Source organism: Hippopotamus amphibius, chromosome 8 (assembly GCF_030028045.1).
Source record: "Hippopotamus amphibius kiboko isolate mHipAmp2 chromosome 8, mHipAmp2.hap2, whole genome shotgun sequence".
NCBI classification, from domain to species: Eukaryota; Metazoa; Chordata; class Mammalia; order Artiodactyla; family Hippopotamidae; genus Hippopotamus; species Hippopotamus amphibius.
This window is the reverse complement of record NC_080193.1, coordinates 130,155,495-130,180,906: the sequence shown is the minus strand read 5'-3', so window position 1 is coordinate 130,180,906 and position 25,412 is coordinate 130,155,495. Positions and strand designations below refer to the sequence as shown.

General features: G+C 34.5%; 1 protein-coding gene across 2 annotated transcripts in view; it reads right to left on the bottom strand.

Moving 5' to 3' along the window:
- Positions 1-25,412, bottom strand: part of TLK1 (tousled like kinase 1) — a 147,847-nt gene that overhangs the window by 5,950 nt on the left and 116,485 nt on the right. For both annotated transcript variants that reach the window (XM_057747123.1, XM_057747124.1), the window contains 9 exons: positions 23,339-23,405; positions 11,943-12,040; positions 9,416-9,497; positions 5,860-5,951; positions 5,685-5,774; positions 5,361-5,530; positions 4,914-5,049; positions 1,715-1,826; positions 145-252 (listed from right to left, as the gene is read on the bottom strand). In XM_057747123.1, coding sequence (XP_057603106.1) covers positions 145-252; positions 1,715-1,826; positions 4,914-5,049; positions 5,361-5,530; positions 5,685-5,774; positions 5,860-5,951; positions 9,416-9,497; positions 11,943-12,040; positions 23,339-23,405 — 955 coding nt within the window. The remainder of the gene's footprint in view (positions 1-144; positions 253-1,714; positions 1,827-4,913; positions 5,050-5,360; positions 5,531-5,684; positions 5,775-5,859; positions 5,952-9,415; positions 9,498-11,942; positions 12,041-23,338; positions 23,406-25,412) is intronic.

The following is a 25,412-nucleotide window of genomic DNA, read 5'->3' as shown; positions in this document are numbered from 1 at the left end:
CACCAGCCCCTACCGGACAGATTTTCCTGTGGCTGAAATCCCTTTTGCTTTACTTAACTGATTAACAAGTACTTACTTTGTTTTAAGCACAATTTATGAAATCAAAAATTTACTTCACGAAACTTATTTACATAAATTTAATACCTTTGCTTCACTGCTTACAACCGGTTTTACAGGGAACTGGACATCTGTGGCTTTTAATATTGTATTTTCTTGAAGAATGTCTTGTTGAGATTGATTGTGACCAAATGGCTTAAAAAAAAATTGAATAAAATGTTGAGAAATTTATCTCACAAAATATTTACACAGAGATATTATCAGTGAATCCCCAAGATACAAATAATTTGTGTCCTAAAAAATCTTAGTCTGCATCCCAACTTGCAAGTAACATTCTCATAGAAACAAGATTATAATTGATAGCAGACTGAGAAAGACCATCTGATCGGTTCTCAACATAGCCAAAACATGGTGAATAAGCAATAGGAAATAACACCATTGCAATATAACTAAGATAAAAATAAAAACAAAAAGAAATTTATAATTTTATTCTGAATGTTTAAAAATTCAGTTTAATTAGAGAAGAGCTGAAGTAGTAGTGGAAACATCTGTGAAAAGTCCAAAGAGTAAAATACCTTGAGTATGACACGCTAACTTAAATAAAACAGCTCTGGATTTGGTCCTAACATGCAGTGAATTGCCAGACAAGTCCCTGAATCTCTTTCTTCACACGGATGAAGGGATTGAATGGGATAAGGATTAGATACCTATGGTAGGTTATAATTCTGACTTCAATATAAAAAGAGGTTTGGGAAAAACTAGGACTAAGTTGGATGGAATTTCCCTGAGGAAGCACAAAGGGAAACATGCTCAGGCCAAACTGTATGTTACAGGGTGGAGTGGGAAGGGGGTAGAGGATGTGAGGAAGTGGAGAGAATGGAGGATAATGAAAAGTGTTTTGACTCCATTATTCCTAACAATAGAAAAACATTAGCACTGTTAACAGATTAGTTACCTCTTTTCATTAAAAGAAAAAAAGGCAAAGAGCAGGCCAAAGAAGCTGTTGTGATATTAAAATAATTCTGATCCATGGAAATTTTAGGAAGTGATGATATACTTAAGATCATTTAAAAAATCGAATGGAGTAACTATGGTTCAGGCATCCAAAATGGAGCTGGGAGGCCACTGTGGATGTGGTTTCAGATACATCCTGCATTACAGAAAACCCTAACTTGCTGAACTGTATCAAACTAAAGGACACCACTAGCTGTTTTCAAAACCATGATCTTCTAGCGATTGCCAGCTGCAAACTTGTAGTTTCAAAGTCCACCCCTGCCTTGCAACTATGTAATCATTTCAAACCCCAACTAATTTTTGCTTAACAAGCACCCTTACTTCTTGCCAGCTCCAATCCTAATTCTTGACAATTTATGTAACCTTGCAGTTTTTTGCCTATAAGCACCCCGCCCCCGCCCCCACCCCCGACCTTTGTAGTCCAGCAGAACACAATTCAAGTGCTTTCTTGGATTTCTGCTTCCCAGGCTGCTCCTAACCCCAAATAAATGGTTATTTTGGTTTTTTTCCTTGTTGCCTCAAACAGGTCTCCATTCTTGGAATTCTTCACTAAACTGACTTCAAGTTACTGTAACTTTAAGAGGGGGAAATTCAACAGATAAGGAGACAACCATACAGATGAATCTGGTATACTTTAACTTACCTTTCTACCATAAAGACACTGAAAGAAGATGACTCCAACTGACCACACATCAACCTTGTTGGAAATCTTTGGTGGTTCCTTTCCAACTACAAAACACTCAGGAGGTAAATACCTAGTTTTGGGGGGAAGAAAAAGGAAAGAATATTAACAATTTATAACTTAAAATCTTAGAACACTCATTTTATCCATGCAAAAACCTTAGGTGATTTTCATGTTTGAAGTCCTAACTTTTAAAGCATTTACATCCCTGTATCATTTGACTCTAGAGTCAAAACAAACAACTCTCTGATTAAATTGTGTACTATACAGTTGACCCTTTTACAACACGGTTTTGAACTGTGTAGGTCCACTTATGTGAGGGTTTTTTTCAGTCGTAAATGCTACAGCACTGCACAGTCCCTGATTGGTTGAACTTCAGGCATGCGGAGGAACCATGTATACAAAGGGCAACTCCAAGCTATACTCAGATTTTTGACTGTGCGGAGGGTCAGTGCCCCTAAGCCCTGCCTTGTTCAAGGGTCAACTATATACGTGTATTATCTACAGAAATGACAAATTATCATTAGAAATTACAGTGTTCTAATCTGAGTAAGTATCTACTAACAGAAGAAATATCCCCCTTCACCAGTGTTCAAACCACAGGCAGTTCTCTTCCTAAAACACACATCTGATCAGCCAGTTCTTTTGTCTAAAGAACCTCAATATCACTCACAGCCTCATATCTCTTGCTTGTAAACACAAGACCTGTCCTAATCTAGCAGCAACTTAAATTTCCAAAATCTCTTCTCCTGACCCCCAGCCCCTCCAATTGGCTAGGCAAAGCCGATTCACTTAGTTCCCTAACACCGTGCTTCCCCCCCATGCTTCTGAATATGACAACCTCTTATGCCTTCCTTAACCGCTCCAGTTCACACAGTGACCACCCTTTTGTTCTTCAAGACCTGCCCAACTTTCACAAGCCTTCTCTGCTTCCCTCCAGGTAGATGTTACCTCTTACAGCATTAATTCATTGTGCAGTTTCAAACAGCAGCAGCATCAGAAATATTTGGAGCATTCAAAAATACTATTTTTATTTATAAACTCATAATTTTAGATAAGGAAAAGGTAAAAATAGACTGTAAAATTTATTTAAAAGGTAAAAATAAATACAAATAAAAATAAATTTTTACTTATAACCTTAGGTTACAGGTATTGATAAAAAGCTCCATAAGAATGCAAGCATCTCACACTTCAAAAATTTAAACTACGAACTCCTGAAAAGGAATAATATAAGTAAATGGGAATCTATTTTTTTTTTTTTTAGGTTTATACTCACATTTAGATTTCAACAGAATGTTCACAGATGACCTATAACTTATTTGTGATGTAAATCCTTTCCTACCCTCCAAATCAAGTAAAAAGCCAGATTTGTTTTATGAATAAAAGTATATATTTTCTGTAGGTTTGTGTGTGTGTGTAACTGAAACAAGAATGGCTTTTTAACACTACGCTATACTGTCTCTCAAGGTAAAAGGGTATAAGCGAGAAGAGAGGGTATAAGCGAGAAGAGGAAGTGTAGGAATAGATACCAAAGCTATTCGGGGAAAATGACCAGCAGGATGATGCTTGCATTTGAGATCTAAGAGGGAGGGAGAAATAAAACTCGTTTTCTTGTAAGTGATACTGGCAACTAGTTTAAGCTTCTGGGGATGAAAGGCAATTTGTAAAAGCACTAACATACATATATTCTAAAAGTATGTATAGCACATCATTTACCAAATACATAGCTAAAAAACTAATATGAATAGAAAACTAAACATTTTGGGGAACATTATTTCTACAAGAAGTATATAATTCCAGGTTCCTAACATGGAAATGCCACAACTATATCTCCTTCCTGCACAGCACCTTAAACATAAGCTTCCCTGTCTCATGCCCACCTGTTACAGGGAAATTTCCTTGCCCTGCCCTACACTAGGGAAGCCAGAGTGAGAGGGAAACAGCATGGCGGGAGTCTCTGCAGAGGAAGGATGACCTATTACTTAGAGCATGGGTTTCAAGGTGTCTTCCACAGAATACAGGGTTCTACCAAGAAGCCTTATTTTTGTTGGTTTTATTTATTAGGGTTCTAAGATTTTGTGGTGAAAAAAGGAGACTTGTTGCTAGAAGAAAAATGTCTAAAGACTACTGACTGAGGGTACTGACTTTTAAGGAGTTACTGGTTTGAATGATAGGTTTTTTAAAATATATACTTAAATAAAATTATGATATCTTATATTCCCAAAAATATGCCACAGGCATAATTTGAAACTCTAAATTGGCTTTAAATGAATACATGGACATGACTAATCCCTATTCTGAAAAGTGAAGTCCGTACAAACCTGTGGCACTGTATAGAACTGGTTATTACTGCCCAGGCTAACTATGTGAAGACTGTTCTAGAAACCCTAATGTCACATTCATGTTTGTAGTCACCACCCTGCTCAGTGAAGCTGAGTACAGTTATCTCCCTTCTGTTTAAGATGTCACTCCTTTTGCTAAACTAATTTATTCTGAAAACTATATTTTGAAATTTTATAGTATATGTTCTCCACTTTGGCAAATTTGGTAGTAAGTTTGAAAATTCACACTGAAGTAATTTTTGTCAACACCTAGGTAACTCTGAAGGGAGTGACATTCATTTAGACTCATCGGTGAATCCATGGTTCTATCTAGATTTATATCTGTATGTATGAAGTTATTAAAAGATTTCTGAGAGTTAAGTCCAAATACCAAGATTGTACCAAATTTTTTTCATTCATGATCAATAAAACATCCATCTCAAACAAAAACTGTAACCACAAAACCTCTAGAGAGAGCGCTTAATGCTTATTAGTTATGGGTTTTAATAGCTAAGTTGTTAATACCATTATTCATGATAAACATCACTCTAACATTACAGAAAAAGATTCACAAATTCTCCATTTAGGAGTTTCTGGCTGGTAGGTAGTTAGCTGGTAGTCACTTGATGGTGCCAAGTTTTATTTCCTCCAGTTTGCTGATATTTATAACTAAGACCAGATGAGAAAAGAGGACTGATGACAGCAGTCTCTCTCAACTCAGAGACTCATATCACTATCCTCATCTAACCACAGTAATCTCAAAGGTACATGAAAATAAACTCTCATTAAAAAGAATGGGCACTAATCTAGATATATATTTTTTTAAATAATACACTTACCAGTAAGTGCCTGCCCCTTGGGAAGTTAGATCCATTCCATCTACACCATAGCTGTCATCATCCATAATCTTGGACAGACCAAAATCAGTAATTTTGATTTCTCCACATGCTGTTCCATCTACCAGAAGGATGTTTCCTAAGAACAAAGTATAAAATTCTTTTAATGATACACAGATGAAAAACAGTATCTCTACTACTAAAGCTCACTTTGGGGAAGTAAAACATTTAACATACATCTGTAAAAATTTTAATATAATTAAAATATACATTTAAAAAATAATTTTACAAAGTAGTGACAATTTAAAAACACTTCAGATACCACTAGTATTCCACTGACTTTTAAAAACTAAACCAAAAAGTATATCTTCAGATAACTTAATAAGTATGACTTAAAAATTACATTCTTTAAAGCCTAAAAAAATTATTTAGACAAATGTTATTAATTACCTGGCTTAAGATCATAATGTATAATAGGGGGTTTGATTTCATTGAGATATCTTAGTGCATTTACAATCTGCATTACAATAGACCTAGCTTCTTTCTCTGACATTAATTTATGTTGCTTCAGATAGAAATCCAAATCATTGCCTTCACAGTATTCTAACACTGTACAAAACCTACAATGGAGAAGAGAAAAAAATGAGACATAAAATATCATCCAGTAATTCAGAATCACAATGGACAAATGAAGAGTATTTACATCATCACTACAGAACAGGGGAAGCAAAAGCCAACATGTCTTAAAAACTAAATCCTTTTATATTCACTTACGTATCTGTATCCAAGGAGAAATAATCATAGAGTTTAACTATTCTGGGGTGATCCAGTTCTTTGTGTATTCTATACTCTCTGCAGGCATGTCTACGAGAAAGAAAGTATATTAATTCTCCATGGCCATTAAATATATTTTCAAAATTGACAAAAATCATAAAGAATTAATATTTACTTGTGATAGTTTTCCTTCTTCTCATCCCTCCAGCTTTTATTAAGCTGATGGATCTTCACAGCAGCATATCTTTGTTCATAAAGGTCAAAAGCCTAGGATCCAAGGAATAGAAGAGTTTGGACCAACGACCAACTGAATAGCTGAAGAGATTTTTTTTAGGTGATAATTTTTGCAATAATATGGAATTAGAATGTACATTACAATTTTTGGTAGTCATCTCTGCTAAGATTATATATAGTTCATTGGCACATTCATTATCAGAAACAAGATACAAATTCCATAGTGCTAAATCAGAGACAACCTTAATGTGAATTTTCACGTTCACGTTTTATAAATGACAATATACTGAATCAAGATAAAACAATAAAGCTATTTGTTTTTAATATACACCTTCTCCTCTATACTGGCAGTAGCAGTAAGTGGCCAGGAAAACAGGTGGCTATAATACTTTTTTGGTGGGTTGGATAAAGCAAACCTTTTTTTCTCTATCTTTTCCTAGCAATTCCACATTTTTTTCCCCACTTGTTTGAAAATTACAAACTCCTAAAAATTTCCCAACTGTTTAAAAAAAATTCTAAACTTTTACTATGAAACTGTTTAAATATAACCATAATCATTAACCATATGTAATTATCACACCTAACTATATCAGCAATAATTCCCTAATCTCATCTCAAAAAAGGTTTTATACTGCATTGTTCAAATCACCAGCCTATTTCTTAAATAAAGAATGATCAATATTCTTTTAAGGCTTCAGGTGACTCATGTGTTTTTAAAATGCTGAATATCATTAAAGAGAAATTTAATAATTTAGGTTCTACTGTGACATATATAAAAGTGCTCCTTTAAGAAAACACCAAAAGCTTACATATTTATTAGGAAAAAGGTTCCTAGTTCCCAATCCCCCTATTAATTTAACCTTAAAATAAGCAGTAGGGGTAAACTGCTTGTCACAAAATTATAAACGCATGAGATCAGAAATGATATAGGATAAAGTATTAAGAATATTCACTTTTGGAGTCAGATGAACTTATTAACTGCATGACTTTGTGCTTATACCCTCTTCTCAGCCTCAGTCTCATAAAGTTTGGGTTGTTGAGAAAATTAAATGGGGTGAAACATATAAAGTGTTTAGAATAATACATGATTCATAATAAATACCCAATAAACATTAGCTACTTATACTATTAAAAGTTAAGCTTTAAGAAATTCAATAGAAAAGAAAAAAAGTTCACGTGAGAGAAAGCAAAAAAGCTTTTATAAAACTCAAAGGCAATCACAGTAAAATAGGAAAAAATAAAATTCTAAGTATAGTACCAATAAACTTATCATCAGTGTATACTGATTATAATAACTGTATATGACACATCTTTCTCCTAAAATTAGGAGAGTAAAGTATACCTTCCCATAAAGCTAAGATGGTAATCACTGAGCAACTGATTGGATATTTTCCACCTTGGTATAGATAAAAGTCTATTTTTTGACTTACAATGTGCTACTTTGTTTCCCAAGGGACCTGGCAACAAAGAAAGGACACTGAAGGGGTCAGAGGGAGCTGTCATTAGTACTTAAGTCAGTACTAAGGGTTCAAGTCATTAGGGCCCCCACAATCTGCATTTTCTAATTGCTATATAAGCCTCTTTTTCAATAAGAAAAGTCCCTTTTAGACCCTATCTGTGGGGCTAAAAACAATGGAAGTACTATTGGGCAGTCGCAGAAAGACTGTCATGAAAGCTATTAGTAGGCTCAGAAGCTGGGCTACATTTAGGCTGAGCTAGAGCTATCTAACTGTACTTTCAGTGATTTTTAGATCCACAGTGAGCTACTATGATTTTCTTTCCTACCTTGTGGCCTGGGTAAGACTACTCAACTGTTAAGTGCCTAAGGATGAACTACCATCCGAATGAGAAAAACAGGAACTGGAAGAGAGCTCACAGATCACTCTTGACGGGTGACACTTAATGCTTGTCCAAGTTAACAAAACAAAAAAATTGTTTATGGTTGAACCAAGATCAGAAATGAAGTTCTCTGAATCCAAATCCCATAATTTCCCCCAGAGTCACAACTGGATACAGGTTTTCTCATTGAACACAGAGGATTTCTAATAACAATCTGATTTACTCAACAACAAAGTTCTATGTGACTTGCCTGTGATAGTTCGTTTAATCATTACAATGATCCTATAGTGTAGATACCATCATTATTCCCAGGTGAAGACAGGCAGAGGATGGTAAGCCATACGCCCAAGTTTATACAGTTAGTAAACAGCAGTCAGAATCAGTCAGGATTCAAACCCAGCCTGTCTGGCTGCAGAACCCAAGGTCTTAATCACTTACTATACCACTACATAATGACACACCAAGTAAGCTTACAAGGAGCTTATAAAAGGCAGACTAACAGGGAAGCGTTCTATAGGAATCGGAGTTTAAGGTGAGACTATGACCTTCATCCTAACTAAGAGCAAATGGGAAGCCACTGGGGCTTATAAGCAAGGGAGAGAGAGGATGAGACTGCATTTTATAACAAGGCCACTCTAGCTGCAGCATACACAAATGAACTGGAGAAACTCAATGCGCAGAAAAAGGTGATCAGCTAGGAGACTGGGGCAGCAATGCAAACAAGAGACAACGAGACCTTGAGCTGCTAGATTTAGGAGACCTTAATGACATTAATAACGACAGACACCAAGGACTGGTTACGTTGGGGGAAGGGAGTTGAGGGAAAGGTGGAGTGAAGGATGGCTTTTATGTTTTTCACTTGAGGGACTGGGCAGATAAATAGTGCTGTGTATGAAAGTAGGGAGCAGTGTTTAAAAAAAGAGGTTTGGGAGAAAAGGAAGATAACTTCTATTTCAGATGTGAGTTTGCAGTGCTTATGAAGCATCACATGAGGTGAACAGACTAAGTCATGTAAATCAGCAGGTATGGAGCTCAGAAGAAAAGTGTGGGGTAATAGCTATGTATCTATACCTCTATATCTGAAATCAAACAGGTGATAACTTAGTGAATGGGAGGGGGATATATTTGAAAAGGAGATTAAGAATGATAAGAGACCTTAGGGACTACAATATTTAACGGTTAGGCAGAAAGATAATATAAAGTGAAAAGCATTAAACATGAGTAAGAAGTTCTACATTTATAAATACATACATATTTGTGAAACACTGGCCTTAAAATAGGTAGAAATTAGGGTAAATTCAGGACATGTAAGACTTGTGACATTTAAATTAAGGGATATAGATATAACCTTTCCATAAATGCACTATATTACATGGCTACCTGCCTATCTTGATTGTAATGGCTGTTATTATTTGTATCAGACTGGCTAGTGGTAACCGGGTACCCAACATCAGAGGGACTGCAAAGGCACAGGGATAGTTTTTAGACTCTTGAGATAAGACAGCGTAAGCTACCACAGACTCTTTTTTGTAACGAGAGGTCATAAAACCAGTCAAAAAATCATAAAATCAATAAAAAGACATGCATTTCTTAACCACATACTCCTGTATCTTTGTTGTATTAGTATGAAGAACAGAAAAAAAATAAAAGTACATTACCTTATACACTTCACTAAAGCCACCTCTGCCAAGCAGATGGAGTAATAAATATCTTTCATTTAACGTTGGGTGATCTTTGAACCTTAAGGGTGGGGGAAAAAAACACTCAGGCATATGAAAACACACACAAAAAGGTTCTGTCCACAACAAAGTTACACTCTCTTATTCTACTTCTAACTATTTCTTTTTCAGCTACGATTCTGCTAATTTTGAATTCCATTCCACACGTCTTTTCTTTTTCTACCTGCATAACTATCACCCACCTTAACGCTTTGGTGTTCACAAGGCTTAACATTTGCAGCTGAATATTCAGGTTCAACGACCAACTACAGCACTGTGATAAAGACCTACCAACTACTGTATTAAGAGCTGTAAGAAATTCCATATCTATTCAGCAGGAATTACTTCCCTTGGAAAAACATACTTTTATTTTGGGAGTTATAGTTAATCAAGTTTTATAGTATTGACATATGCTTAAAAATAATTGTATTTATAAACTGGCTTTCATCCATGGTTAAGTTTTACAGTCTTTGCCTTTTATAAATAAAATTTTAATTCTCAGTCAAAGAGGAAACATTTAAAAAAAAAACCCACCACAGACAATACTATTACTATTTAAAGTTTATTGCACCTGCTATACATTAAGCATTCACTTGTATTATCTCATTTGGTTCTTAACCAACTCTTTGAAGTAGGCCCTGCTACTACCTCTATTTTACAGATGAGGGAACTACTGCACAGAAACGTTAAGTAACTTGTCCAAGCTAATACATGGCAGGGCTAAACAGAAAAATGTGGTTCCACAATGTGCACTCTTGATATTTAAGGAAAAAAATAAACAATGATAGCTTTATAATTCCAGATGCAAATACATGATATTTTATTCAGTATCGACACAGCTTTGATAACTTAAGGTTTTCTTGAGAACTTATAAATAAAAGGTATTTCTGCTTAGTTTTAAAGCGAGATGTAGGGAATTCCCTGGCAGTTCAGTGGTTAGGACTTGGCGCTTTCACTGCTGTGGCCTGGGTTCAAGCCCTGGTTTAGGAATTACGATCCTGCAAGCTATGTGGCCAAAAAAAGAAAAAAAAGAAAAGAAAAATGTAAAGCTGTTAACAATTCACTTAATTTTCATCAAGTGGATTAAGTCATATCCACAAACAAGTTTGGACATAATTTTCAGAACAGCCAATCGTAAATCAGTTTGTCTTATCTGCTTTATTAGAATTTTCATTTGGTACAATTAAGGATTTTCCATAACTACATTACTCATTGACATTATACACTGGAATGACTGTGTTCATACACGGAAGATCATAAACAAGCCTTCTTTTAAGCAAGATATTTATATTTCATGGCATAAATAGGCCACTTCCAATTCTGACACTCATATCAGATCATGAAGATTTAAATTACATGAGTCTTAAAGTGTAAAAAGACATCCTTCCTGTCCTCTACACCAGGCATCCCCAACCCCACCCCGGCCAAAGACTGGTACCGGTCCAGTCCATGGGCTGTTAGGAACCAGGCCACACAGCAGGAGGTGAGTGGCAAGAGAGAGAGCAAAGCTTCATCTGCTGCTCCCCATCCCTCCCCATCCCTCGCAGTACCACCTGAACCATCTCCCCAGCCCCCACCCCATCCATGGAAAAACTGTCTTCCACAAAACCAGTCCCTGGTGCCAAAAAGGTCAGGGACTACTGCTCCACACTGACTAAATCCAATTAATGCCTTGCTTAATGTCTGTCTTGTTCATAAAGTCCCACCACTCCACATGTATCTTCTCTTCTTTGAATTCCTTTAGTATTTGGTATCACTTTGATAATTAGGATGTAAGGACAGACACTGTAACTACTTTTGTATTTCTTCTCCAGTTTTTACATAATGCTAGATATATGGCTTACTGAAATCGCTTTAGTTGAAATAATTTCTTCTTCACTACTATAGTATTAACTTCGGTATTCAGTCAACAAATATTCTGTGCCTACCACGTGCCAGACACTAGTCTAGGTTCTGGGGAGATAGCAAGAAGAAAACTAAGTCCCTGCTGTCATGTAGCTTACGTTCTAGTGAAAGGAAACAAATAAAATTACTGAAAAAAAATTTTGTAATTCCAAATAGTGATAAATGCTAAGAAGTAAAGCAAGGCAGATACTGAGAGAGGGGATGAAGTGAGGCAAGGACTGCTACTTTAGACAAGGTGGCCTCTCTAATGACCACTTGGAGTGAAATAAGGAGTAAGCCACCCAGATATTTAGACAAGGAACATTTCAGGCAGAGGAAATGGTGAGCACAAAAGCCTTGAGGGAACAAGCCAGATATGTTTGAGGGGGGCCAGTGTGTCTACGACATATAAGATAAGAGAGAGGGGATGGTGAGGTGGCCAGAGACCAGATCATACAAGGCCTTCTGAGTACTTTAGGTCTATGATGAGAAGCTCCCCAATAAGGAAATACTGTGTTTATGATCTCCAAGGGAAGAAAAAACTTTTATCATGTAAAACTGTGAAATACAAATAATGACTTACTGTGAATTATCTTCATTATTTATTCTTTTGAGCTCTCGAATGTGAAGATTTCTGACTCTTTCCAAACGTTCAAGTTCTGCCTGGATTTCGGCCTCTTCCTGAAAATGAAGAGAGGGGACTATAACAAGCTCAACTTATTTGTGATATAAAAAAGATATTTTTACTCATGCACCAATTTTTTTACAGTGATGGGAAGAACAGTGTGTTATAAAGTACCACTGAGTTAAAAGACCAAAGTGCTCTTTTCAAAGCTTGAAAGACAGAATGAGATAAGGCAAAAGCCTATTTCAAGAAACCATCCTGTACTTGAAAATCTATACCTAATGAGATGCTGAGTTTTATTCTGTACTACAAGAAACCTATTTCTATAATGTCTAAACTGAAAATGACTGCAAGGTAGTCTGAAACTGACATAACACAAAATGAAAGTTTTATTTCTGGTACATCCAAATTTTAATTTACCAGGGAATAAATTACTAGCATAAAACAAATGAAGATATTTCACAACAGTTAAAAGAGGAAGAAAGGTAGAAGACAGAACTACTGATTAATCTGAGACTTCACAACATTTGGAACACACACACACACACACAATCTTACCACTCACTTTGGATAAATCCCACTATAATTTTAAAGAAACTCTTAAAACAAAAATTTTATGAGTAGCTGTGGCAGATCCTTAGTTATCAGAACAGACCTAGGCAAATCCTAAAGAAATTTAACTTTCATTTAATCTAAAAATTTTGATAAATATTTTTCACGTCTCAAAACATACAATTTTCAGACATTTTAAAAAATTAGACACCAAACAAAATCACCCATTACACACATACCTATTTGTCAATATAAATTTAAATACTACTTAAAAGACAAGAACATACCAAATTTCAGTGAAAAGTTCTACAAATGCCCAATTTTATAATATTTTTGAATAAACTATTTATTGAGTAAGTAAACAAATACAGATTGCCTTGGCCTAAGTGTGTACCACTATCATTATAAATCTACACCACGTGGAATAGAGGTTATTTCTGAATGTACTTAAATACTTCTGTCTTTCATTAGCACTGTCTCTTAATGATTTATCTTCTGATATTTTAAAAAAATCCTTTTATCTCAATTAATAATTCTGAAATTTACTTTGAAAATATAAATGTTATTTCATTGTAAAGAAGATAACAGAGATATAAAGTCTATTACACCTTTATCTAAGGCTTAAACTCAAAGGAATATTCTAAGTATCATAAAGAAAAACAAATGCTCACAGATTAAAAAACTAAATCTAAGTATGTTCTTTATATTCCACTTGACCTTAAGATTATTTCGATTATTTTAAAATGAAACTTAACCACTACTTGTTGCAGAGATATTTAATGTAAATTAGGCATTAGATGATACATGGAAACCTTCAAAATAAATTTAAGTGCAAAAAAAAGAAAAAGAACTCTAAGTTGAAGATGAACTTTTCTAAAATTTGGGGGAGAGTTTTCAAAAACAGACAAACTAAATTCTCTGAAATTTCCCATTTAATGTAGCTTCAGTCACAAATACTTCTAATTTTAATGAAAAAAGAAAAAAGATAATGTCCCAGGGGATTAAATAAAAATACATTATAAGGACAGGAAATAGATTAAAAAGCTTTGGAACAATAAAGTCAAACCACAGTTTAGTTGTCTCAATTTAGTTATATAAAGTAGAATAAGAAACAGGCTGTATAGGTATGCCTATGAGTATGAAAAATTCAAATTAATTTATACCACAGAACACAGAAAGTGGTAACTTTCTTCAGATTACCAACGTTTGCTGCCTCAAAACTTGCCATTAATTTCTTACACATGTAGGAAGCTACTAAACACTGAGTAAGCTGGTATAATTTTAAATAATCTGATAAAGCGGTGAAATGCCTATTAGAATACCAGCAGAAATACTTGTTTCAACTCTTATTTGAAACTGTGGTATGGGGATACTATTTGAAAAGTGTATTTATAGAAATTAAATTTTATTAACTCATAAATATATAAATTATGAGGTTCAACTAGATTGTTGACACATAATTACATTTGTTTTATAATTTTTGGTAATCTTCAGATGTTCATGCAATGGCAGCAATCAGTATCGCAATATACTTACTAAAGAAAATAAAACGTATGTCTGTGCCAGTTAAGCAAGCTCTTTACCCGCTATAAAACATGACAAGTATGCCCCGTAAGATCTCACAATACAAAAGCATAGGCAAGCTTCATTCAGTATGAACTGTTAAGTTTACAGGAAAAAACAAAATGGCAGGAGCACTAGCTTAAAAAAAAAAGAAAAAAGCTGGATCCTAGGTATTTGAAAGGAAATGTCAAGGGAAGGAACCATAACCAAGTAATATGCAAACAGACGCAGATCCTCAGTCATCAGTGAAATATACTTACATCTTCCATGCTGTAATTTAATATTTATTCCACAATGTCCAGGGGAAAGACAATTCAGCAACTCTAAGTAACTTCTCTCAAATCCCACTGAGAAAAAGTATACACGCTGTTACGGACTGAAGCTTTGTGTTCCCCCCAAATTTTGTATGTCTAAGCCTGAAACTCCAATGTGATAGTATTTGAGAAGGGGACTTTGTGAGGTAATCAGAGTTAGCTTAGGTCATGAGAATGGAGCCCTCATGATGGGATTGGTGGCTTTCTGAGGAGGGAGAGAGAGAGAGATCTCAACCCCACCCCCTCTTTGTGGGAGCACAGAGAAAAAAGTCATGTGAAGGCTTGAGAAGAAGGCTGTTTACAAACCAGCAAGAGCGCCCCACCAGAAACTAAATCCTGCTGTACCTTGATCTTGGACTTCCAGCCTCTAGAACTGTGGGAAATAAGTTTGTTATTTAAGCCACCCAGTCTATGGTATATTGTTATGCGAGCCTGAGCAAATTAATACACATACTTTTAGGCAAACACTAGGGCAATACTGCTTAGTATCCTCTCCTTCCAGAAAGGCACAAGGCCCAGTTTTGGCCTAGCCCCAGGGTACAACAGTCCAGAATATGGTAGTTTCAGCAACTAACTTTAGTGCAGATCATTTCCAAACATCTATATACTGTAGGCCACGCTCTCCTTGCTTGAGATTGACATTAACATATGGGCCATCCTCAGAATTAATCGTTTTCAGAGGTTTCAACAAATTTAACAGCAATTCACTTCAGTTTTCAGAGGATTCAGGAGAAGCAAGGCTGACCTGGGCTCACAACTGATCTGAATCATTATGGAATGGAATCCTCAAATGCATGGCAAAGGTAGGCCCAATCAGTAAGAGAGGCAATCCAGACAGCTAGATCATTCTTAGTAAAAACACCAAGTTTCAATCAAGTCATCCAGCTGAGCAATTAAAGCAGAGAATTTCTAAGAAGAAACAAACAGCACCTCTGGAAAAAAACTGGTCTGTGTAACCAATGATCATGTTGAAGGGACATGAGTAGGAAAAGATCCTATTAAAGAGAGGTAGATTTGGTAATCACACACAATAAAAGGACATTGCTCTTTTCCATTTAAACAAAAAAATACAGCAATGGACCTTAACCGTACACACTACAGCTATTTTAACAGTATTTTAAAATAAGACCTCATATTTGAATTACTTAAATATATTAAAAAACCCAGGTCAGACAAGGATGCAACAACAGATCTCAATACTGCCTCATCATTTAAGTAATCTGCAAAAAACACTGTCTTCCAAAATTTTTAACTTTTAAAAATTTACATGGAAGGTTAAAACCAGTTTGTCTCTCACCAGATATTTAGCATAGAGGTGCTTTCTATTTGTAATCAAAGTCCCTTCTGGCAACTTAAATCCCCTTGGCTCAACATTCGAAGCCAAAGGTATGTTAAAGCAGTCAGTAGAATCTCTGTAAAATGCTAGGTTAAAAATGCTAGGCAGCTTTGGGGTATTTTTGAGCATTTCCCTTAATGGTAGTTATTTAAAGGGCAATTTTTTTTAAGTGGGGGTGTGTAGGCATTAAACTATAAAGCTTAAAGAGTTATAAAATGCATTCTCACATGTAAAACTAATGCATTTTGTGAAAAAATTAAACATACTAGATTAAACTTCTTTAGCAAATCTTTTATGTATGTTACATGTTAGCCCCACCAAAAAACCCCTCAATTTTGAAGGGCTGCCTTTCTATAAAGCCAAGATAAGATATACCATTCTCAGCTTGCCTGTAATCCATGAGGGTTGGTAGAAGAATTCTGTGTGGTATATTATGAAGATGGTGGAAGCAGAGAAAAGCTTATCACTTATAACAGTATATTCAACAGCAGCATAATAACACTTGTCAGTCTGGGAAAACTAGTTCAGAATGAGGTTTCAACAAATTTAACACCAAACTGATTTCAGTAATATGAACAATATGAATCCCTCAAAAGTTAGTATCTCCAGATCCTCAAATTAAGTTTTAATTTCACAAAATATTTATAATGTCATTCTAAACGTTTATCACCAGGAAAGTGAAAGGTGAAATCAACAAAAGGCACTATTAAAAGCTAACAGAAAGGGCAGTGCAGGAAAAAAGAATTAAGAAGAAAATTATTACCAATTTACTTCAAATTTATCCTTATTATATGTCCTCATATTTTTCTCTATTATATTCTTTCATATATCTTAAATATGGATATGAGAGACGAGCCATTTGAAATATGAAGCAACCAACAAAAGAACCCACATTGAACATATAGAGATCAGTTTTGAAACTACTGTCCATAATCCTATTTTTCCTTGAATATGATTGTATAGATTGAGGAGAAGGGTAGGAGGAGAAGGGACAAATACTATGAAATTCCTAGGGGGGGTTTCTTTCTTAACCATATATATGCTTCCTCTATGCCCATCCTCAGTCACTGCGCTGGATATTACTGAGGGGAGCATACTGCATCTCCCTCAGTTATGTTTAACTGGCTTAGATAATTACTTTAGCACCTTAACATTTTCCTCTCTTTGCACTTCATTTCCTTCTTTGGGGGTGGGGGGTGGGATCTTTAGTCTCTCTTTAAATGCATAAATACATATATCAAAACCCTTAAATGGGAATGAGTGTTAAAATGGACAGGTTTTGATTCTGTCAGTTCCCCCATTCTATTTAAACAAACCAAACCCTATCTTCTCAGCAACAAATAAATATAACAGTTCAACTGACAGGCACATATTTAGTATACTTCCTGAAAAAGAAATCACAGTTATTGTATTAGGGGGATGAAATTCCTTGATGTTAAAAACACTAGCCAAGGTGCTGACACCAAGCCCTTAGCACATACAGGTACAATGCCTTACTACACTTTCTTCTAGCTTTCTGCCTTTCAACCTTTTTCAGGATTTTGGTGGATTCCATATTTCTTTTAAAGTATGAAAAGATTTAACTTTCTACACAATAATGAGAAGAGTCTAATCTTACAGACTCTCTCTGTGCATATGCATATAAATGGCATGGAGTTACAGTTCTTCACCAGTGGCCAAGCAGTTATTTTCTCTTTTTTGTGAAACAGTAATCTCTACACTGAACTTATGAACCTGAATAAATTAAACCTTGTTCTAACCAATGGTTAACATGACTTCTAAGATTCTTTCCAAAATTTAAAAAATTCCATTGCTTATATAACAACTGGATTAATATCAAACACTACAGAAGTAAAACACATTTTACCACTAAATTTTCACTTTGGTAAGTGAACATCATCTACTACCAAGTAAAGATGCATAATTATAAACGGTGGGGAAAAAGCCAGGAGTAGGTTCACAATGAGAGTAGGAAGTAGAGTACACACCACTGGGAGGTTTCCTATCTGCAGCAGTTCCATGTTCTCTCAGCACAGGCAGCTTTCACAGAATAGTACCCATTTTGAAATGGAAGAAGCACTAAGCACAAAATGTCAAGTTTAGAACTCCAACACTCTTCTTGGCACTTTTCTTGCCCACACATGCCAAGAAGTCAGGAACCTCATAATATTCTTCATGGCCTTAATGGTGACTTTTTCTAGTATAATCTATCTTCACTAGACTTCCACTGAAAACTACTTCCTACACAAGTAGAATTTTGTGCTATGTTCTAGAGAAACATAACGTACAATGTGGTTGGCTTTGAGAAAAAAATTTCTTGAATATAAAGGTGCAAACACAGTTTCAGAGATTAAGCCCTCTAGCAATAACTATTTTCTTATTCAAACCTAAAGTGATAAGAGATGTCACATATGCAAACTTATTCTTTGTGGTCATACTAAGGATTTGATAAATCAGATGACAATGGTATTCTAGAAAGAAAGACCAAAGGAGATATCAAACTTCAAGAATATTTGGGGGTTAATTCACCTAAAACCAATGCCCTGTATTCTCCACTGTTCAAAAGTCTTGCAGACAATCCATGTCTTCCATTTCAACTAGTTGCATGGTCCACTGTGAAGGAGTGAGAAAAGAGCTGTGTGCTTGTTCTTGACCTGTAAAGATTTCATCATGGAAGATTAATACTGATGCTGCTGCTGCCTGTTACTGGTTGTTTCTCTTTGCAGGTGCCAATATCGGTCAGAGAACAGGATTTCAGTGGCAGAGTTGTTGCTATACTGTTATCTCTTCAGAACGGAGGCACAAGGAGAGATGAATGCCACATCGCAAGGAGCAAAGGAGAGAGAGAGAAAGAAATGGTGTCAGGTGGCATGTTGGATGTGATTTTTGTTTTAGTAGAGATTGAGATGACTGTAATTGTTTAGCTGATTCCTTCGGTCTGCAAAGATACACTTGTGTTGGTGCTGACGGTTCTTGACTAATCCTGTTTCGATTACATGTTGGTTATGTTTTTCCAATAAAAACTTCTCGCACTTATATTCAGTGCTTCTCTCTCTCTCTCTCATACACACACACCCCAAAACACATACGTTAAAGCCAATCCCTACTATACTATCTAATATTCCACACTGAGATGTCAAATCTTCTATATGCATTCTCTCCAACTAATCAAATGTTTAAAATCCAGAAGCCAAAAAAATTCGAAGACTAGAAAATAAGGAGCAATACCTCCACATGCTGTTCACATCACAAATTTGAGAAATAACAGTGGCATGACACAGTTACTGGTCCTAATAACTTTCAAAATTCTTACTTCCTCTTTATTTTGGGGTAATTTGTATCTTGTAAATAATAATATGACTACAGAGATAATCTATTACAAGGAAGATGGTTTTTCAGGGATTTTTTTTTTTAAGTTGTTTGTGTTAGTTTAGTAACAATCCTTGGAAAGCACATCCATGTAGTTTTCTTCAATTCCAGAATAAAGATCTGAACTATACAAACAGCAGCCTAGCAGAACTCCTCAAATCACAAAGATAAATGACTTTCCCATAACTAGAATGTATCAAAGACTAGTATCAAAGCAGGATCAGCCATAAAAGCTAACTGGTATATGGTTTATTAGTTTCCTTAAATCCAGAGAGTCCACATGTGGCACAGGTACATAAAATAGGAGTTAGCTACTCTGCCTCAAAGGAACAACTTTTTAAAGATAGGAAATTTTTCCATTGCAACTACAAGCTTTTAATAAGCGATAATTAAGGAAGTGTGTGCATAATTACTAGTAGCAAAAAAGTTATTTTTTAATTAGTTTTAGGATTAATTTGTATAGTCTTCATATATTTTACTATATAGTTCTTTTCTGTTCTATTCTACTAAATCTTTAGCTACGTAAAAAGTAAATTATGCTAGAGCATATTCACACATTTTACCCCCCAAAAAGTGCTTTTCCTGTTGACCTTTAAAAATAAATTTAGAATGAAAAACAATGAAGCAGCTAATAATAAATACTCTAGTTGATAGAAGAGTCACTAACAGGCTACCCAAGGAAAGTAATATATAAGAGAAAAGAAAGAAGTATGTGTGTGTAAAAAACTTAACTACTCTCCTTTATCTGCAATTAAAATGAAACAGCATGTTTCCGAAAAAAATGAAAAGCAAAGAGTCACACTACTCTAGAAAAGATGCAAAGGAAGCTACAAGTGAATTAATTCTTCTGAATACAAAGGGATTAACTTGCTATTTATCTACAACTAGAGAGTTGTAGGAATAAAGTATAAGGGTACTGCCATTGAAACAGGAGTGAGAAAAGGTTCAAGTTTTGGCTTTGCCAGTTACTAGCTGTATTAATTTAGAGAAAGCAAACAGAAGATCCTGGCATTCAAATTTAACATTAATGTTCACTCTAGAATGGTTAAAACTTCAAAGTGCATAAAATGTAATATTATGTAATTCTCCTGAAATGGGAATGTGAATCATGCCTGATTTAGGCAGTGTGGAAATACATTAGTTAGTGAACAAATGAGCAAAAATTTCACAAACTGGTAATAACTAAAACAATACATATTAAATAATTCTTGATATATTAAAGAAAGATGATGCTGACAATAACTTTTCTAATTTCAGAAGACAATAAGCCCTTAAGTAAGTTTACATTTACTATTTGGCTGTAATCTCAGAAATATGTATTTATTTTAGCTATGGACTTACTGCTTAACTCTCATTTGTTATTCTATCACACTAACTGGATTTAGATTATGTTTCTAACCCTACAGAAGAGTATAGAATAAGAACTGAACTTTATCATTTATTCAGTGGTAAATATACTTTTTCATATTTCAGTTTACCTATTCAATTATTATGATTACCTTTATGAAATACAATGCACATCATAAATTATTTCTCTAAAAAAAGGTAAATAGGCCACCTAGTCTCCTATGTCCAAATGGTATGGGCTTCGTTAATGATAGAAGTTTTTTCCTTTGGTACCAACAAACTTAACCCAATAATTCCATTTAGCTGCAAGAGTTTTTATTAAAGGGAGAATGAGAATCACCTTTGCTAATGCAGGAGTATGCCAGGCTCCGTACCTAAACCCTAAGCTGATGTAGGTCACACAATTAATTCCTATGCAGGTTACATGGACATCAAATACTCACAGATCAGATCCAGCCTATGGTAGAAGCTATATAGTTACATGTTGGGGTATAGTTCATGTTGGCTTAAGATAGAGGTGATAACATCTTTTCTTTCAACTCAAGCTTGCTCTCTATGTGTTAAAAGTGTCCAATCTACCTGTGTTTTAGAAAACAAAATGACCTATTTTTAATGACCTACTTTCCAACTGTGCTTTAGAATGCCAAATAACTTATTTTTAACACATGTAACTGAATGCTTATTATTTTTAAATTGTACAACTCAAAAATTAATACCCAGTCGTAAGCAGACAACTGCTATTTATTTGTGCTCTAAGGTGACACTACTTATTCAATTTTGTTCTCTGTGTGTACTACTAGCAACTTTCTTCATAATGCATTCATTCTCCCCACCCAAAATAGTCTTTCGAAAGCAAATGTGAGAATTCAGGACATGAGAGTATATTTCAGCATTAATTCATCCACTCTCCCAAAATATTCCATGATGGAGATCAAAGGAAAGTAATGTTGTAAATTGGTTAAGAAGAAGATAAAGTTAGAAATCTAAAACTGCTCAGTAAATTTGATAGAAGCTGAAAAAAAAAAAAAAAACCAGGAAAAAGATTATGGAGGGGACAATTACTAGAAAGAATGAGTAAATACAAGAAATGGAGAAGCCAAACACTAGGAAAGAAGATAATATGGAGGTTAAAAGAGAAGGTATAGTCATCTAGAACAGCTTACAACTGTTTATATGATATCTAAACATTTAAGTATATATACTTCATTTATAAAAGTGTTTCAGAGAAATCAAATATTATCAATGTACCAGAAAAGCTTTAAAATCAACCAACCACCCACCAACCAAAAATAAAAACAAACCCTCCTCTGAATCCTTTTAAGTATTTTTGTAATACAAATAGCTGATTCCTAATTTAAGTGCTTTACAACTTCAGATTTTATAATAGGTTTTCACAAAATAAGATACAGTAATTTGAAATTTACTATTATATGTGAAAATAATAACCCTCCAGTTAATTATATACTTTAGTATCCCATTATCATGAAAGCTTGGTTAGAAAATAATATATAAATCTTTATATGGGACATTAAACACAGGTCTCTATGAATTTATTATCAAAATAGCTTAGGTGGGCAGGCAAATACCTGTACTAATTCTGAACTACAAAGTCCCCTCTTCCCTTCTATAGTTCCATTACAACTCCATCGGCTACAAAACAGACTGAGGTTGCCTACTTATATCAAACAGCAAGAGAAATGTCAATAATTACAACAGAACAGAATACAAAAACAAAACAGAACAAAACAGACCAGAATAAATCATTTTAGAATTTACTGTTCAATAAGTTTAGGCTGCAATTTTTCTGAACAGAGGCATAGACAGATAGTAAAGAACATTAATGCAATTTACACATATATGTATATATATACACATATATACATACGTATGTATATAAAATATAATGTTTTTCTGTTCCCTGTAATTAAATGGCAGCGATCTGAAGCATGGTAATAGCATTCCAAAAACAAAAACATCTATAGTGAGATGGTAGCTGCTACAAGAATGGGTTTCTCTGACCTACCTCACCCTACCCCAGGGAGATGACTTCATAGATACTATCTTCAATTAGTTCACTAACTCAGGTTTAGCTATTATTCAGCCTAGTAAAAAAAATGTAAGTAATGTGACAAGCAGAAAACAGAATTTAAAAATTGGATCAAAGAAAAACAATTTTATATCTGTCAGTAACTTCATTTTGTGGGGAAAAATCTACTCTTATTATTTTTTTGAAATGGTTTGAAATAAAAACATGAACTAAAAAAACAATGAACTGATTACAATTTCAGAGTTTACAAACAAGTACAAAGCTATACATTATGAAAATTTACTAATAACATATAGTAATGTTTTTCTAAATTATCACTTCATATTATTACTGATGATTGATTGGGCTCTTCTAAATTTGACAATGTACATATTTTAACTGAAACATTCAATCAAGCATCCGATAGCTTTAAAGTTAAGCCAAAGAAACATGTTTGTTATTAATTTATAATCATTTCAATTTATTATGAAATGGACACAAACAATATGGAATCTGACATTTCACCTTAAAAATGAAGCATTTCTTACAAAAGGATAGTATTTAACAGAGTAATCTTAAGAACCTGGAGGTCTGGCCAGGAATCAGTCCTTTACTACAGGAACATGGTATCATCAGCATCTCAAATGTTTGTAAGTTGCCACAAGGTAAAGGAATGGTATTTTAATATACTCAACATAAAAATGCTATTAATGCCCCTCTTTTTTCATCTAAAGTTTTAAATTTGGGTGCTTTCTCTCTTAAGTTTTGACTTCTTCAATAAAAAACTTATAACACAACTTTCCACAACCTCTGGTAAAACTAAAATTCCAGCATATGCTCCACATACCTTTTTGAGATGTCCTAGTCTAAGTTTGAAAATTTCTTCCTGTTCATGATATTCTGCCAAAGTCAACCTGTCAAAATGAAATTGTAATTCTAGATATTAAGATTAATACTTATTATTTCTTATTAACAACCAGCAAAATAAAATTAATCAAATGGAAATACTAAAATGTTGACAACTTTCAGCCCAAAATACATAAGCCAAAAGTGCTTGAAGGTATTCTTCAGAATACATCTAATACTTACAGATGAAACAATTGACTGATTCATAAATTCAACAACTATTTAATGAGTACCACAAATCAAGTGATATTCTAGAATTTAGATCTTAAGGATACAATGAAAAAGTTTCTTCTTACACTTTGGTTTGAACTTACACTCCATAGTGGGGGTAAGGAAGCAGAAGAGAAACAATTTAGTCCAGAAATGAAATAATCCCAAATAACAGAAAGAGTTATGAAGAAAATTAGAAAAGGCGATGCGATGACTGACTATATTACACTAACTTGCACTGAGTTTTAGGGAGGTAATCTTGATTTAAATATCAAAAAGACAACCACAAGAGGGCCTAGGGGAGTATGTTCTAGACAAGGATTAAAGCAAGTACAAAGACACTAAGATGTAAACAGGCTGATATGTAAGAAGAGGGAAAAAATGCAAGTATCAGAACATAGTCAAAGAGGCAGTCAGCAAAAGAGGTAAAATGGGGTGGGGGGGGGCAGCTTATGTATGGACTTTTAGACCAAGGAAAGAATCTCATTTTACTTTAAAAGTACTGGGAAATCACTGCACAGGGAATCAGTCCAATGTGGGCACTGGTTTAAAAAAGAAAGAAACTAAGACATTTCTCCCTTCTCTGCTTCCACGTGCTAGTGAGTAAGAGAGATATAGGGATACTAAAACTGTAGTCAAACCACCAAATTATTAATAAATATAAATAGACATAAGACTTGAAAGTACTTTATGGTTGTTTTATTAATTTCAAATATTCTTATATAAATTTGAAAAATAATTGCAGCTGACCCTTCAACAACAAGGGTTTGAACTGTGCAGGTCCACTTGCACGAAGATTTTTTTTTAAATAAATGCATATCACAGTACTACACGATCTGCAATTGGCTGAATCTGTGGATGTGGAACTGAAAATACAGAGGCCAACTGTAAAGTTATACGCCAATTTTCAACTGTGGGGAGGGCTGGAGCTGCAGTCCTCATGTTGTTCAGGGTTCAACTGTAGTTTAATGTATGTAGAACCATAATAAGACATACATATTACATTTCCTAAAAAAAAAAATAATTCTGTATCATTAAAGAAAGAGGGAAAAAAAAAAACCAACACTCAACAACAAAACAACTTCTATTTCATACACCAATACTGAAAGAACTACTTCTAACTATCACATTCAAGCCCTTGTTTGTTTACTTATATGTTCTGGGTGTATTTGGTTAAGCTCCTAGCCCAAGTATGACTTATTTATGCTTGGTTCAGGTCCCTCAGCAACATCCAGTGTAAATGCTATTTCCCTTTAGCTAGATGTTAATTAAATTTATTAACTCTAAAGAGAGGGTATTCAAATGAAACAATCAAAAACCTCCAAGAAATTCAGCTAGTATTCCATTAGAAATATCTGAAAAGTGAAAAAATAAACATTTAAAAATTACATCTCTCTACCCAGTCTTAGGTTAACACAACCACTGGATTTTACTATACTGAATATAGCAGTACAGTTGCAGCAGTTGCTTAAATTTAGAGAACTAAATGTTGTATTGTGAATGTGAAACATTCATGCAGATGGAATGAAAGAAGAAGAGGGAAAGGTTATGCTTTTTAAAAATGAGGTTTGGAAACTAAAATCAATAATATCTCAACTAGCCCAGTAAAGTAAAACCATAGGAATTTTGGCAAATAGCTTCTGGATAGGCATATACGCCACCAGTGGAAATTACCTGTATAACAATACCATAATTTCCTATTCCTGAAATATGATTTTAGGCCCCCTGGTAAGACCACAGGATGGGCTCAGAGCTAATTTTTTTTTAATATGTAAATATTTTGCTTGTTTCTATACAGGAATAAA